A 17064-nucleotide genomic window follows, 5' to 3' on the forward strand; every position below is an offset into this window, starting at 1 on the left:
GCCATTTCTTCCTTTTAAATTATGAAACAAAAGACACAACGACAAAATCCATTAGCAATGCAGTTAATTTAGTTTTCGGTCCAAAACTCACTTCCAGGATAATCTTCTATAGAAGTAGACGAAAAGAAAACTTTAACCCTACTCTGTCTCCCACCCCTACATTACAATATCACCTGACTCACGACCCGTGGAAAGCTGGTAACTAACGACCGCCATTTTTCTGAAAACATCATATGACATGTTTGAGGCATTATAAATTTTGCTGGGTATAATTTGGCTGGCGAACTTTCTATCTTTCAGCAAACTGGCCGTAGAAAACTACTACTTCTATCTGTAGAAAGTTGGCTAGTCTGTCTCAACTCGATTTTCTCGTAGCATCTTTCACTTTCGATCGCAGCTTTCTAGAGCTCTAAAGAATGGATCGACTACTTCTGTTTGCCGTGATATTGTCATTCAATAGTTTTACCGCACACTCATCAAGCTCGAGGCCTCATATTATCTTTATACTGGCGGACGATTTGGTAAGCATTATTTTAACATTTGACAAATTAGATATTGCGTGTTATACATGGAATTTTATTTGTTACTTGTTGTTTACTTTCTTGCAGCTTTCAAGTACTTTACTATTGTTTATCGATATTGTATTGTTTATCGATCTTGTACATGTACATATGTCTGAATTTATCAAAACCGGGTCAAGACCAAAAAGCCTGGTCTGCACTTTTTCCAGCAAAAGCACCATCCTTGTCAATCAATCAATCAAAAGCAAACTGTCACTTGTTAGCATGCACACCAACCTTGCTTGTGTGTGAAAGCCTCATGGCAGCTTCTCAACCCTGCACGCAGCCACCACCTGGAAGTTTAAAGACGATTTCAGCCCCAAAATCCCACTTTTGGAAAGTGACCAAGCAGGGCTCGCGGAGTCCAAAATTTGTCCAATCAGTGTAGAATTTCAAGCCCACAAATCAATGACTGACCCTGGTCTCCCTTGGGCTGTTAGGTCATTCACTAAGCTACCCAGCACAGGCTCCGGTGACGGAGCCCCCCTCAATTTTTACGCGTGCGGCTGGCTTGAAGGCCGACTGTCGTCGGCCTTCAAGCAGGGCTCGCGGAGTCCAAAATTTGTCAAATCAGTGTAGAATTTCATGGTGTAGCAAGCTGTGACTGACAAAAGATGGCTGCTTAGATAACCAAAGTAGTCACTTGGATAGTTAGCTAGTCCTAATCGTATTTCTTCCCTCTCCTGCTAAATAGCAGATTAAAGAACTTTCCACTCAGAAAAAAGCAAAATATAACTGTTGTGGTTAAACTTTGTCTTTGGCTTAATATTTTTCAAACCAGTTTGATTTCTATTTCCCTCTGTTTCACATTGTGATAATGAATGTAAGACAATGAAAATTAAAAATCAAACTGGTTTGAAAAAATTTAAACCAAAGATACAATTAACATAAAAACCACAACAAAACCATGCCAAATTCTGACCCTATTTTGATAAATTCAGACATACATATTCACTGTGGAAGGTTTTAGATAGGAATGTATCCATTTCATTGAGAAATACACTTTAATATCGACGAGCATTCTCACTTAAGAATGACGAGAACATGTAACAAGAACAACGTGGTACGAACGACTCGTACCAGGCCCCTATCGGGCAAATCATAGTCAGTGTCCAGATCTCTCTCTAATTATATCATTCTGCTCTATCTCCCCCCAAGTCTTTAGTGTTCCTCATGTTTGTGTTGGAGGGGCAGTGAAGACTGATATCAGAGAATCGTAATTGTCAATTTGAAAGAACAAAACAAAACTAGAAAACATAATGTCATTCATATGAGTCATGTGGCAGTCTCATTGTTCGAGAAGTCCTTTTGCATTAAAATCCTGTAGCCGCCGCAAGGCTAGTGCAAGTTTCTTTGGCCGTGCTTGAGGTGTGCCTGAGTTCGCCGGCACTGGTGCATCCACAGGGGGAGGGGATGGTGGGTCACAAATGGGTGGTGGACCTGGGCTGGCCGGTACCGATGGATTTGCAGAAGGGTGGGGCTGTGTCGTGTGCGTAGGTGGTGGCGGGGGTGCACACCCCTCTTGGTTGGGGCTGGTAAGGTCGGGACAACGCAGTGGCGTGCCAGATGGTGGTGGAGGTGGCAGCTCTGCTGGTGGTGGATTGGGCCTGGGTGGCTTGGCTGGTGTGGGGGTCAGCAGGTTAAGGTGTCGGAGGTCATCAGTGATAGTGTGCCGAGGGGGCTTGGTTTGCACAGGGATGTACTTTTTTAGAAACTTTCGGTTACGGGTGGTCATCCTGCCGGAGCCATCAACACGCACGACATACTGGTCAAACTGGCGGACCTCAATCACTACGCCTGTCTTGTCCCACTTAGTGGGGTATGGGCCTGTTTGGTTCTGGATGCGTACGTGGTTGCCAACTGCCAGGGGTGGGAGTCTCTTGGTGTGCTCTGTCCATCTTTCGGCAGCTTTCATGTGGCGGTTTCGCAGAGCTTCCTCTCTCGTGGCTAGGGTGTCACTCCAGGTAGGGTGTGGTTGATAGTGGCCTGGCAGGATAGGTATAAAGTCCTTGATAGGCCTGCCGAATACACACTGTGCGGGGGAGAGCTGCGTATTAGGGTCTGGAGTGTTCCGATATTGAAGGATGGCACGCTGCAGGGAGTCGGTGTTAAGGCTGCCGTTTGGGGTAGTGTTGTCTGTGATTATCCGTTTAACTGTCTTTACACCAATCTCTGCTCTGCAGTTTGAGTGGGGGAACGCCACTGATGATAGACGGTGGTGGACACCCCACTCGTTCAGGAATTGGCATGTGGCTGCTGCAGTGAATTCCGGTCCTCCATCTGTTGCACATTCATCGGGGATGCCAAACGTGGCAAATGTGCGCCGCAGGCAGTCGATCAGGCCTTTAGATCCCTCTCGTGCTCGTTCAACAATGGGCCAGTTGGAGTAGCGATCTACTACAACGAGGTAGTTGACCCCCTTGTGGTGGAAGAAGTCAGCACAGATGCATTGGAAGGGATGAGCTGGAAGAATGGTGGGTGAGGGCGGTGCACTCGGTTGGGATGGTGCCATGCGGTTACAATGGTTGCAGGTTTCCCGTAGGGCAAGGATGGCTCGAGTGATGCCAGGCCAGAATACAGTGCTGTCAGCACGTGCGGTCATGGAGGTCACGCCTTGGTGTGCTGAGTGTAAGACGGTTAAGACATGCTGTCTGAGGGATGGTGGTATGACGATGCGATTCTTGTAGAGGATTACGCCATCGACTGTGTATAGGTGTTCGCGAAACTGATAGTACTCCCGAAGGGCAGGCGGTAGCTCATGGCGGAACTGGGGGAATCCACTCTCTATGATGTCGAGTAGCTGAGTCATGTCCCCATCACTTGTTGTAGCTAGTTTGACCCTGTCCCAGGTAACGGCCATTGTGCTCAGTGCTGAGGAAGCTGAGGATGCTAACTGGTCATCAATGTTGATTGAGCAGGTTCCTAGCCGAGGCTCGCTCTGGCGGATGCCGGCCAGGAATGAGTGTCCTGAGGCAGCTAATTGGGGTAGAACAGCCGGGGCAGTTGTGGCTGCTGCTATGTCGTCTGGCAGGATCAGCATGTCTGGTGTGGTGGTTCCTGTAGGGTGACGGGAAATGGCATCAGCGGCTTTGTGTCGCACACCGGGGATGTGTACCATTCGGAACCGGTAACGTAACGTCTTTTCCTTGAGGTTGCGTAATCTGGCGTTAGTGATCTCCTCAAGGGACCGGTCTCCAAACACCTTAAGTAGGGGCTTGTGATCCACTGCGATGATTAGGTTGCTGCAGCCCAGGACAAAAAATCGAGCTTTGTCAAGGGCATCTGCGACGGCGAGAGCTTCTCCCTCCACTGGGGCATAACGAGATTCAGCGGCATGTGTGAAGCGGCTGCCGACTAGTGCGATTTGCCAGCCGGTGTTGCAGCAGAAGGGTTCAGTGGATGGACACTGGCAGTGTTTTTGGAATAGCCAGAAACCAATGCCACTTTTGGACCAGTCGGTTGCCAGGCAGGTCGGTTTGGATTTGTCAAAGATGCGCACGCCCTCCTCAATTTCACTAATGATTACGGACTTAGATTCCTCGAAGAGCTGGTTGAGCTCATCAGTCCACTGGAAGGGAGTTCCTGGCTGGAGTAACTGTCGGAATGGCAGCATGCGTTCATTAGCAGCAAAGGCATAGGAGACCTGGTTGATGAGTCCAAACCACGAGCGTACATCAGTGATGTTGGCTGGTGTTGGGAAGTTGCTGATGGCATTGAGGTACTTTTTGCATGGCCGCACGTTGCTTGGGGTGATCTCAAATCCAGCGAACTCCACAGTGTCGGCTCCGAACACAAACTTGTCTGGGTTAAGTATGATTCCGTTGTGTCCGCAGAGGTCGAGCCAATCCACTGCCTGGAAGAAGCTCAAGATTTTGGAGGTGATCTGCCCAAAGGAGGGTGTCATCGATGCACTTAGTTTTGTTTCGGACGTGAGAGACAATCTCGTCAAAGCGTCTCGAGTAGCCATCACCGGAGGCGATGTAGCCCTGGGGTGCTGTTTTGTAGCGGTATCGACCCCATGGGGTTATGAAAGTGGTGAGGTGGCGATCTTCCGCATGGAGGGGGACGCTGTGGTAGCCATTCCAGCAGTCAAAGACGGTCTTTTATGTGTTACTGGGTATGGAGCGTGCTTGGTGGAAGGGGCTCTGCGTGTGGTGTGTCTCGCGTGTGGCGTGGAGGTTAAGCGCCTGGAAGTCGACTGTGCGTCGAGGCTTGCCGTTCTTTTTTGCACATACAACCATGCGGTGGCACCATGTGACAGGCTCTCCTACCGGGACTTGCTCAAGCACGCCCAGTGATACGTCCTGGTCAAGTCCTGCCTTGACATCTTCTTGCCAGTGAAGTGGTACTGGTATGGGAGTGTGGTGTGCAACCGGTTCCGCACCAGGGTCAACCATTAGCCTCATAGGGATGGTCTCCATCAGCGGTAGGGGTTCGTACCACGTTGTTCTTGTTACATGTTCTCGTCATAGATAGGAATGTATCCATTTCATTGAGAAATACACTTTAATATCGACGAGCATTCTCACTTAAGAATGACGAGAACATGTAACAAGAACAACGTGGTACGAACGACTCGTACCAGGCCCCTATCGGGCAAATCATAGTCAGTGTCCAGATCTCTCTCTAATTATATCATTCTGCTCTAGGTTTCCCAGTCAGTAATCTCTAGTTTCACTGCCACTCAGTCTTTTGTTTACTTTACGTGTGATACTTACAGTAATTAGTAGTTAATTTTCATTTTAGGGATGGGATGATGTGAGTTTTCATGGCTCAAACCAAATTCCAACTCCTAATATTGATGATTTGGCAAACAGTGGAGTAATTCTTAACAGTTATTACACATTGCCAGTTTGTTCGCCCACGCGCAGTGCTATTATGACTGGCCGATACCCCATACATACTGGTAAGTGAGTTCAATTTTAACCATTCTGCGTTCAAGCCTTGTGGCCCATCAGGCTGAGCTTATCCCAGTTTCAGAAGCATGAAGCTACTAGGAGTATTTTTACTCCCCCTGGATGGGATGCTAGTCCATTCAATGCAGGGCTAACCCCAGCATCAATCCCAGGTACTCATTTATAATATACACCTGGGTGGAGAGAGGCACAGTGAGAGTAAAGTGTCTGACTTGCCAATGAACACAACACAATGTCCCCAGCCAGGGCTGAAACCCAGACTGTTTGATCTGGAGTCCAGCATGCTAACCTTTAGCTAACCAGTGCAGTGCCTCCTTTAATTTTAATCTTTCCTCAAAACTTGTTTACTAATTTAAAGAAAGTAATCCATTCAAAAAATTTCCTATCTCCTTCCTAACGGGGGTAACTGAGGTAAAATAAGGATAGGCCGGGATGCCCTGCAGTTGCAATGGTCTCTATCCAGAGGGAGAAGTCACTTCATGTTATGAAAATAACATAAAGTGAGGCATAGTGTCGACCGCGGTCAAACGACAGAGATATGCAAAAAATAAGAAAAGCAGTGCTCGACACTAACTTTTTTGGATACTAGGCAATTGGCTAGTAGGTACAAATAATTACTAGCCCACAAGGACAAGTCACTAGCCCCACCCCCCTCCCCCCCCCCCCCTTTAAAAAAAAAAATAAAAACAGCCAAGTTTGAATCAGCTAATCTCTTAGCACTATATTTGTTTGAGTCCACACAAGTACATCTTTCCTTCACTGAGACGCAGCAACGATGCTATCATCCAACTCGGTTAAGAATTTCTTGACCGTGGATCACACTTCTTTTTCTCTTCATGCTGTGTGTGGTCCACTGGTGAACAATGTAAATCTGGCTCACGATTATCGGCCCTTGAAGGCAGTTTTCTTGTAGGTAAAGTGTTACAAAAGCTTGAAATCATGCTCGCGCGGTCGCTCGCGCGAAAACCCCAAGATGGCCGACTTATTATGGCTCTCTCCCAGGTCCCTTTTGGGTGTCATGGAAGCGAGGACAGAGGGTCTTTTCCAAGATGGCGTCAGGTTTGCGAGTTGATCGTACCATATAAATCCGTATGCGATGTGGGTTCCAAGCGCTCTGGTTTAAATTACTCAAGCTATGGAAACTAGATCCTGATGAAGGTTTCTGGGAAAAAAACTTCCCAAGTTATAGAGTTGTAGTTGATTTATTTTTCCACGAATCTTACTAGCCTATGGGCTAGTAGGAAAGTACTTTTACTAGCCAAGCATGAAATTTTACTAGTCCTGGGCTAGTGTACTAGCGTTAGTGTCGAGCACTGAAAAGTACTTCAAAGATAAGGTTTTAATTTTCACAGTTCAATGTTCGATACATAACTGGTATCCTGACGATTTACTAAGTTTTTTGGAGCTTTACTAAAAAAGTTGTATGTGTTTGAAAATAGCGATGTGTGGACTTGTCGGCGCCATTTGTCAAAGCACTTTGGTTCGGATGCGGAACATTTAAAGGGTAAAAATACTCGTTTACCTGAAAGAACGGGAATATATTTACACTCAGCGACTATTTTATCTATCCTTGCTCTTACTAACACTTCAATATGAACGAAATTCACCGAAATAGAGGGAAAGCTACCTGACACGTTTGACCGCGGTGAAGGCATAGTGCTTGTCTGATGGGCCATAATGCTGGAATGCAGACCATGTTGCACTACACCTGACTTTTCCCTAATTGTCGCTTATTAGAAAATAATAAGGGGGTTTTCATTTATTTTTGGGAAGCTAAGAAGGGGGGTTACATAAACTAAGGGGGTTACATGAGTTACTGGTGTGGGATTTGACATTTTTGCCTACCAAGAGAGGGAAGGGGGGCTGGGTAATATACGGAAGCTACTCCAAGTGATTTTGCCACCCCCTCCCCCATGCAATAAATGTGAGCCCTCTAAGGTGTAAGGGATGATGGGATGGATGTAATAGGGAGCCTGGAGGCAGGTCAGTCCTGACACATTTGATGAATTTTTGTGATCAAATGCTCCGAGCCGCATTGGATAAAACAGCCGACCGAAAGTTTAATATTTACAAACTATAACCTACTGGGATTGTATACAATTCCATGAAACAACATGCATGTCTTGTCCATTTACGTAACCTTACTCATTAACACTGCTTATTAACACAATGAACTTACTAACACTATAATAACATCTCCTTAACCATATAATATTTCGGTTTTTAAGGTATGCAACACTCTGTGATCTTTGCTGCTCTACCGTATGGCGTGGGACTCGATGAAGTATTCCTTCCCCAGTATCTGAAAGAGCAAGGCTACCAAACACATGCTATTGGCAAGGTAGCGTACTGATTGTTGTGTGGCTTTATTTCACTTAATATTTTGTTTTTGTTTTCAAGGTATGCAGCATTGGGTGATCTCTGCTGCATTACCGTATGGTGTTGGTCTTGATGAGGTATTCCTCCCCCAATATCTGAAAGCACTGGGCTACCAAACACACGCTATTGGGAAGGTAGAGTTATTGTATTGATCGTGGTTAATAAGTTACTTATTTCACTGGCAATAAGGTGTTTTTTTTTTAATCCAATCTCCCCACAACAATTAAGTCTGAAGGCTTGGACAACCTGAGTTTTTCATGCACATTCTGTGCAACCATTTCAATCGCATTTCTGCGCAACCATTTCTGTGCAACCATTTCAATCGCATGACAACATACACTGTACTGTCTAGTACAGTCCCTGAACTCTCTCTTCCACACATCCTTTATAGGGGTTGAACCCAGGCGTGAGGGAGTACAGGATAACTTGCGTACCACCACAACTCTTGTTTCTGATTGGTTCGTTCCGAACATGTATGCACATGCATGTTATCCTTTACTCTTTCCTCTCACCCCTGGGTTCAACCTCCATAAAGAGGGAAGAGGTAAGAGGGAGTTCAGGGACTGGACTATGTACTGTTAAGCTCCGAAAGTAAAGCATCCAACCTCTGAAAGAAGTACTCCTGTAAGCAAGGCCAAAATCTAGCTACATGTAGGAACTTAATGTGGGGAACAAATATTTGTCTTCTTTAATTTCTTAGTAGGATTAGCTTTATATAAATTCTTGGTAACTTACAGCAGTTAATATGCAGCCCTCTTCTACTTTCAGTGGCATCTCGGGTTTTTTAAGAGTGAATACATTCCAACCAGCAGAGGATTTGATTCGTTCTTTGGGTTTTGGAGTGGCAAAAAGGATTACTGGGACCATGCCCAAGCTGAAGACGGCTTCTGGGGATTAGATCTTCACAACAACACCACGGTATAAAATTTTACCTAATTTTACACTGCTGAACATGTTGCAAACGAATTTTAAATTTTCTTCCCCAAAACTTTTGATTGGATTTTGTTGGTGAAAACAAAGTCTAGAGTAGCAAATTATTTCCCCCCGCCAACTTGAGTTCCCTATTTGCACTTTAGGGGCGGATCTAGGGCGAGGGTGCACCCCCCTGGATCCGCCCCTGCACCTTCTTTATAAACTCCTGGCTGCAGTCACAGTCTCTGTGGTATTAAGGTATCTAGGCAAGGTGGTTAATGATCTCTACGAAACCCGGAATACGGCTGTAGGCCTAGCAAGTACAATAGGTGCCGATTGTCTGTTTTTACATTATATTGAGGGTGACAAACATTCAAGTTAAAATCGGTAAATTTTTAACGTTGGTTTCTAAGTACTTATGATATTGTTTTTGTGGCTATGCTGTGCAATTCAATGTTGTAGCAGTGAATATTCTGAGTTTTGATAATTTTTGCACTCCTACTTGTAACAACAACAAACAAACAAAAAGCAGTCAGACAGACAGACGGACAGACAGACAGTCAGACAGACAGTCAGGTTAGCAAGTTAAGATATTGAGCAAGTCTAGATATCGCGTATCTACCATACACATATTTCAATGTAACCGTTATAATGCAAATATTAATATTCCATAACTTGACTTTTGGCTTTTGGCATTAGATACTAGAAGGGTTCAATGGGGTTTTAAGAAATTTTTTTTTGGGAAAAATAAATTTATTTTAAATTTCAAAATGTTTATAAAAAATTCCCAAAAAAATTTTTAATATTTTTTTTTAATTAAAAAAAAAATTTTTTTTTAATAAAAAAATTAAAAAAAAAATAACCCCCCCCCCCCCCCTACTAGGCTAGCCGATTTTCTGAGAAGTGTTTTTTCGTAATGTTTTGCAATTGGCACTCTATGATATCTTTTTTTTGTAGCCTGTTTGGAATGAGTGGGGAAATTATGGAACAGATCTTTTTGGCCAGAAGGCTGTGGAAGTTATTAATGCGCACAACACCTCGGAGCCGATGTTTATGTATCTTGCTCATCAAGCAACACACAATGCCAACCCCAATCAACTAATCCAGGCACCAGCGGATGTTATAAAGAATTTTTCTTATATTCAAGACGAGCGAAGAAGGATATTTGCTGCTATGGCAACAGTCTTGGATCAGTCTGTAGGCAAGGTATTGATTTTTTTATTAATTTCTTTAAATTAAAGCACTCTGTTAAAGCTTTGAGCTAGCTAAGCTGAGTTGTGCTTAAACTACTTTAAAGACCATAGAAAAGTGCAATAAAGACATCTGGTTGTCTTCTGCAATCTTCAGGACTGGAGACCTAAGAAAGTATTTTAACATATACCAATAATGCCAAAACTCCTTGGGAGGTCCTCAGGTTATCTTTAAAAAGTCTTCGGGTCATCTTCGGAAATCATCGGAAATCTTAGAGTCAACATAGGAATATTCGGAGTTCTTCTGGTGATCTTTGGGAATCTTCGGAGTAATCTTGTCCTCAACGAACAAGAATATTTACCGTAAGTTGTGTTCTACCTAATGCAATCTGAGAACTCACTAAATATGCCCTCCACGTTAGAGCAATTTTCAATTGAGTGTCGTAAAACCCATTGAAAACCAGGTAAGTAATTACTCTACCCAATCACAAAGGACACAGACAATCCAGTAAACCAATCAAAACTCGAAGCAAATACATGTAACTGGCACGAAGCGCGGGCCAAAAACGTGCGCGAGCGAGTCACGATTGGTTTTGGTTTTACTCCTGATTGGCTGAGAAAGTGGCGCGTAATTTTTAAGCCAATCACTAAGCGTAGTAAGTGCAAAACCAAAGCAAACGCAATTTACTTTCGACACTCAAGTGAAAACCGGGCTCCCTATTAACCATTTTAACAGGTAGTTGATGCTCTAAAAGCTCGGGACATGTACAACAACTCAGTGATAATATTCTCAACTGATAATGGAGGACCTGTGGGAATTGATGGCAACAGCGCCTGTAATTATCCATTGAGAGGAATGAAAACAACGCTTTGGGAAGGTGATTATCTTAGTTGGTAACATAAATTAGTCGAGACCACAATTTTTGATTCAAAGACCTGTTTTTTTTTAGTGTACCGTAAATGATCTAATAAACGCCCACTCTCAAATGAATGCCTCGTATCTAATAATCGCCCCCTCTAAGGTGCTAAGTTTGTATTAGACGCCCCCCTCTAATAAACGCCTCGTGCCGTATAGACGCCCCCTCCAAGAATCGCCTAAAAACCAAGGCAACGCTCCAAGCCATAGAGTAAAATCACGCAATTTATTTAGTTTCTTGCTTGAATCGGACATCGAAGAAGCCAACGATGATGACGATGAAGACTTTTATATCAAACTATGAACGACATCTCTAGGCTTTACTTTAGCGCAGAATAGATTAGTCTCCTAGTCACAAACTTTGTTTTCCATCTTACTCCGCGAGCAAACTACGCGTCTTATTTGTTTCGTTGACGTTACAGTTATAGTGAATTAAACGCCTCTCTCTAATAAACGCCTCATATCTATTTAATGCCTCCCCTAGGACCCCTAAAATTTAATAGACGCCCCGGGCGTTTATTAGATCATTTACGAACTAGTTTTAGGAAGGTGGGTAGCACAAACCATTACTGTAACTGAGCAAATTAAAGCTGAATGAAGCTTACAGTCCATTTTTTGGTTCAAAGGATATCAAAACAGGCCTCTTAAGTCGCAAAGTAGATCAAGATTTGGTTTGAGTTGTTTGAGTTGATTTGCTAAAGAAAAACGGCCTTTATTTTGATTTATCTTCTGCACTAGTTTTTTTTTTGTCATCCATCTGAAAAACAAGACGCCGTCACGAAGAGAACGTAATTGGTTTTAAAAATTAAAAAACTATAGTCACTTTTTAGCTCCATTATAACAAAGAATACTTTCAAACTAAGTCAGAACAGTGATCATTTTTAAGGTTATCAATGACAATTTGTTTTTTAAAAAATTTTTTGTTCTAAGAACTCGTCCTAAAGTTGTGGTTCACTTATTCCTGTCCCCCTTTTTGCAGGTGGTGTGCGCGGTGTGGCGCTTGTTCACAGTCCCTTGCTGGGCACCGAAGGCCGAGTAAGCATGGACATGATGCACGCTTCAGACTGGGTCCCAACACTGTACGGGATAGCAGGAGGGGACACCAGAAAGTTGGACGTTCATCAATTAGATGGGTTTGACATGTGGCCTACCCTGGCGCATGGGCAGCAGAATCCTCGCACTGAAATACTAATTAATATTGACGGTGACGATTCGGCGCTTCGTTTTCATCAGTGGAAATTCATCAATACAAGTAAAGTCCACCTTAATTGAAATTCAATTACGAATTTGTTGTGCGCAAATTTACTGGCACGGGTGACTATGTAATACCTCTGCTAGGTTGTGTCTTGTTGCGACCAGCTGTTTTAACCGCAGCAAGCCCAAAAGTTTGGTTTATTTTGTTCAAGTGCTCAATAGAACATTTCCAACCATTTTCATAGTCAAACCGAATCAGTTTTGTACGCATTTATTTGTTTAAAACGGTTGATACCCAACCGTTTTCGGTTGATTTAGTTGAACGATTGTTGAACATTGATTAACCGTTAAGAAAAGTGTGTTCTATTGGAAAACTTAAGCCAAATCGAAAGCCAAATCCGCCGATCAATGCTATTTTTTGGCCAAATCCGTAAACCTGTCACTATTTCGTTCAAAACCGCATTACTAAAAAAACATTTTTTTTAAAGAAGTTTCGTTTTATTTCGTGTTTTTGCGACAACTTCGCTAACATACTGACGAAGACCGACCAAAGTGATCCGAACGTCGTTTTAGTATTCACGATCAGAACTTCCTGTCATGAAGAGTCCGGAACTGATCCGCGATCTGCTGTATTTTCAAAGTCCGCTTCTTTAGGCGCGTTTTAAGGCCAAATCCGTCGATCCGCGAATCTATTGACCCCCTCCCACCTCTCTGGCGCGTGTCTCCTTTGAGCTTGTTTAAGTGTATGGCGGGCTGTGCCCCCGAATATCTCACTAAACTTTTCACAACTAGGGAACAGGCATTAAGGCGATCCACACGCAACTGCCAAAAGCTGCAGATCTCACTATTCAAAACTAACACAGGGCAAATATCTTTTGCTTTCCGGGCTGTTACCATTTGGAACAATCTTCCCCAAAGTCGAAAACTATTAACGAACTTTAAAGACTTCAAGAGGAAACTACGAAAGACCCTACTTAAGCCATTTTTAGAGTAGAATTATATGTAAAATTATATATCGATTTTTAATTTGTTTGATTTATATTGTTAAGTCATGTTGTACATATCACTGAAAAGCCCCCTTGGGGGAGTGTTATTAAAGCTATTGCTATTGCTATTTAAGGCAAGAGAGGCAACTCGAATCCAAACTACAACACATAAGCTACTGGCCCACCACACCCCTCATACAGCATTCATACCTTATACCAGCTTCTTACACTTAATGTATTTTTAACAGGTACTGCACGCAGTGGTTGGTATCCTCGTCCAGGACTTGAGTCCAGTACTTCCTACAGTAATACACCGTTAAAGAATGCAGTAGTCAATTGCTCTGGGGAGCCCCCGATCGAGCCAGCGGAGTGCCGAGAAAAGCCATGCCTCTTCAACATCGAAGAAGATCCATGCGAATACTACAATGTTGCAGAGATATACCCGGATGTGATGGAAAAATTGCTGAGCGTGTTGGAAAAATACAAAGGGACCATGGTTCCCCCGAGAAATAAACCCATAGACAAAGCCGCTGACCCAAATGCTCACGGTGGTGTTTGGACACCGTGGTGCGATTAAGAATCGACCGGAGGCCTGAAAACCTTAGATAACAATTGCCGCAACAGAATTGGGCGCTTCGTGACGTTTTGTTTAGAGTAAACAATCGATTTGGTTGTTTTTTTTTTTTTTTTTGGGGGGACCAGAATAAGACCGGTACAGTAAGGTTTCATTTTGTCCTGAAAGCCTTAAAGGAGCTATGTCACGGGAATTTCGCAGATTTTTGGTCTAAACTGTTCTGAAATAAGTGGTAGGCAACTAAACCCATTAAAAAACATTATCTTGGAACATCTAAAGGAAGATATAACCTTAATTTGGGAATAGAAATCGCCCTACGGCTATAAATATCGATTTTTTCGATGACGCGCGGAAACAACTTGAAAACGTTAGCCTAAGTTACAATCCGTTTCCATCCGAGCCATCCGCAGCCAAAGATGCTCAGTAACAGCTTCAGTGCTCTAATATAGCTATTTTTAATAGAAATGTACTATTATTTTTAGGTTTCTTGTGACACAAATATAAATTTTAGATGTTCAAAAATCTGGTTAAATCCGTGACATAGTCCCTTTAATGCCGCCTCTGCTAGGATCCGTCCATTGGTTCCGTCAAGTTATATCTGTTAGGGATACTAGTGGTAGATATGATTTAAGGTCAAATAATGGTATACTTTTAAACTTTTTAATATGCAAGTCTCTTACTACGCTGGGTAACCGACCTTTTTATAATACTTTTTATAACATTACTTTTTGTAATACTTCGGTTCGCTGGGGAATAGCACTAATTTAAAAAATGGTTAGCTTATATTTGTGGTTAGAGTAACACTCCATATTTATTTGTGCACTTTTGTACAGTTTTATTTCACCACATAAAAACTTAAAGAAAGAAATAAGAAGAAATTTACAGTGTAGACGACTGAAGGTATCCTAAAGGCTGGTTCTCATTTAATCGCCCGGACCGTTTCTATCGCATCGATCGTTTGCTAATACTAAGACGATCGTAGGCGGTCTTCGCTCATACCAGGCGATCGGGGGTTCTCATATGATCGTCCCAATCGCCTGGTATGAGCGGAGACCTACCAAAAACAATCATTTTAGCCCTAGATCAACACAATGGCAGCCTTCAATGAAAGAGCAAAACTCGTGGCCTCCTATCTTCTCAGTTATTACAGTTTTACGGCGAAGAAGGGAAAGAGAAGCTAGAAGGATAGAACACGGGCGATCCAAGCGATCGTAACCGCCCCAATCGCCGCAGACGTTAGCGATCGTCTGTGTTATGTTCTCATATAATCGCCCAGATCGCAAGAAAACTTTCTGAAGTGACAGAGGCGATAGAAACGATCGGGCGATTATATGAGAACCAGGCTCAGTTAAAAGAGAAACCACAAGGCTTATAATGTTAGGCGTCCTCATTTGCAGTTTACTTACTTTTCTAATTTGTATGTCTCTGCGTTTTATTATTAGGCAAGAGAAAACAAACATGTCAGTACAATAACGGTTATTCCGTTTGGCTTCGTACAAACAAAAATTCTCTTTTCAGAAATACCTTTGGGGTGTGGTTTTGGAATTTTCTTCAGATGAAACGTGTAACTCGCACTTTCTAATTATTGTAAATATCTAGGAAACCGTTTCAGCTTAAAAACTATTTTTTGTAGTTCAATTTTTTTAGTTTTGCATTCATAAACTTAACTTGCAAAAAACGCTTTGTTTTACCACGAGGATAAGCATAAGATTATTTCTAAACTTAAAAAATGCACATGGTATCAGTACAGTCTTAAAAAAAAACTTAAATTTTTTTGATCGATGCAACTTTGCATTTCATCAACAGAAAATTTCTAGATGTGGTGTAGGAGATGTCTCAAAGACTATAACTGTAAATATCTAGGCAGCTGTATTTAACTCGAAAGCATTTCTTGTTGTTTTCTTTTCCTTTTTTTGTTCACAAAAACGTACATAACGATACAACGTAGATCAACATTACCATGTTTCTAAAAATGGCACTTACACATGTAATAAAAAAAAACCTTTTTTATCTATGGTACAACACATATCATTAATTTTAAAATATTATAACATTGATCCGGCCTTGTTCAGTTCACTGACTCACCTGTTGGAAAATTGAGTTTTTTTTATTTAACAACGTAATGTTACTTTTTGTGGTCACAATGGCTTGTACAACGCTTGATAGCTATATTCAATCCCACACTTTTTCACATATATATATTTATACCATGCCATAGAAAATACATCCAATCAGAATACAGGAAAGCCGTTGTATATTCGACGGTATTCAACCCAACCTTCCCATAGTGCGCTGCGACTGTATTCTCGACGAAATTTAGTAAGCGTATTTTCTATGGCATGGTATAAAATAGTTACACAACACTTTCTCGTGGTATACTATGGAATATCCCACTCGTCACTTGTATTTTCTTGGCATACACACTCGCCTAAAGGCTCGTGTGTATACCGAGAAAATACAAGTGACTCGTGGGATATTCCATAGTATACCACTCGAAAGCGTTGCATAACTAGTATATATCAAGTTAATCTGATTTTGGTTAAAGATGGCACTGCATGGCCATGCGGTCTTGATGAGACAATTCAACAACTTTTCAGCTTGCCATTACAATTATTAAAATTTATTCACTAATTGGTATTGTAAATTGTTTACCTTCTGAAATCGGCTTTTATGGCTGTGTATTTGTAGTAAAATGAAGTAGAAATATTTTCGCATTGCTTACGCGAGTTCAAGTTTTCGACTCTTCTAGAATATGATTATTCACACAAGACATGCAACTTCGACACCGAAGAATCGGTCACCGCCTCTAAAATGTACCCGAAAAAATATATTTCCTCGACTCGCTTTCTTCTTTTAAAGACCTTTAAAGTACCTAGAATAAGAAATCAGGTCGTAAATTTGCCCATTACTATTGATCTGCACCACCAGTCGAGACAATTTATGAAATGTTCACTGAAATTGGTCAAAATTGCTGCGTTCAAATGCCCTCCTCAGGAAGCTAACGGGTTCCACTACAAAACGTCCTTTGGGGGTATTAAACCAATGGAAATACATCGAAAGTCACAATGGCCGAAGACAATGTGAAGTGAAAAATAAATTTGCCAAGAATATCGGCCCGAGGTCTTGATACTACGTTATACGGACCTACCGACCGTACAGAAAAGACCCGGGGGCCGGTATTCTCCTAGTACGGTCCCGAGCAAGCTTGGTTAATAAGAGATTTATCACACGATTGAAAAAGATTTTTATAGATATAAGCAGTTAGTGGAAAGATAAAAAGACGGCGGGGTTTTGTTTCGGTCGAAAAGAACATGAGCTTTTTGTCTGAGATAGGACTGAGAAGGAGGGAGAATATTTCGCTGTAATTTGACGGACTTTTGCTGCACTCAATCCGTGTGAAATAGCTTCGAGTCAATCTACATGTCCTCTTTTTCTTC

General features: G+C 42.4%; 1 protein-coding gene across 2 annotated transcripts; it reads left to right on the top strand.

Moving 5' to 3' along the window:
* The first annotated feature begins 216 nt into the window (after window positions 1-216).
* Window positions 217-13710, top strand: LOC144631788 (arylsulfatase B-like). Of its 2 annotated transcripts, none has more exons than XM_078490348.1 (8): window positions 217-521; window positions 5307-5466; window positions 7705-7817; window positions 8624-8773; window positions 9725-9973; window positions 10694-10835; window positions 11853-12125; window positions 13302-13710. In XM_078490348.1, exons 1-8 carry the CDS (start codon window positions 417-419, stop codon window positions 13628-13630), a joined length of 1521 nt encoding a protein of 506 aa, XP_078346474.1. In that variant the 5' UTR covers window positions 217-416; the 3' UTR covers window positions 13631-13710. The 2 variants fall into 2 exon arrangements, with proteins under 2 accessions (XP_078346474.1, XP_078346473.1); XM_078490347.1 differs by lacking the exon at window positions 7705-7817 and adding an exon at window positions 7877-7989.
* Window positions 13711-17064: the final 3354 nt, after the last annotated feature.

This window comes from Oculina patagonica, chromosome 12, assembly GCF_052425735.1.
Source record: "Oculina patagonica isolate OP01 chromosome 12, crgOcupat, whole genome shotgun sequence".
In the NCBI taxonomy this organism is placed as follows: Eukaryota; Metazoa; Cnidaria; class Anthozoa; order Scleractinia; family Oculinidae; genus Oculina; species Oculina patagonica.

Excerpts from the sequence above, each read along its gene's own strand:
- LOC144631788 (XM_078490348.1), top strand. The coding sequence starts at position 417 with ATGGATCGACTACTTCTGTTTGCCGTGATATTGTCATTCAATAGTTTT. Across the intron at positions 5,467-7,704 it reads CCGATACCCCATACATACTG|GTATGCAACACTCTGTGATC; the intron begins GTAAGTGAGTTC and ends TCGGTTTTTAAG. Across the intron at positions 10,836-11,852 it reads GAAAACAACGCTTTGGGAAG|GTGGTGTGCGCGGTGTGGCG; the intron begins GTGATTATCTTA and ends CCCTTTTTGCAG.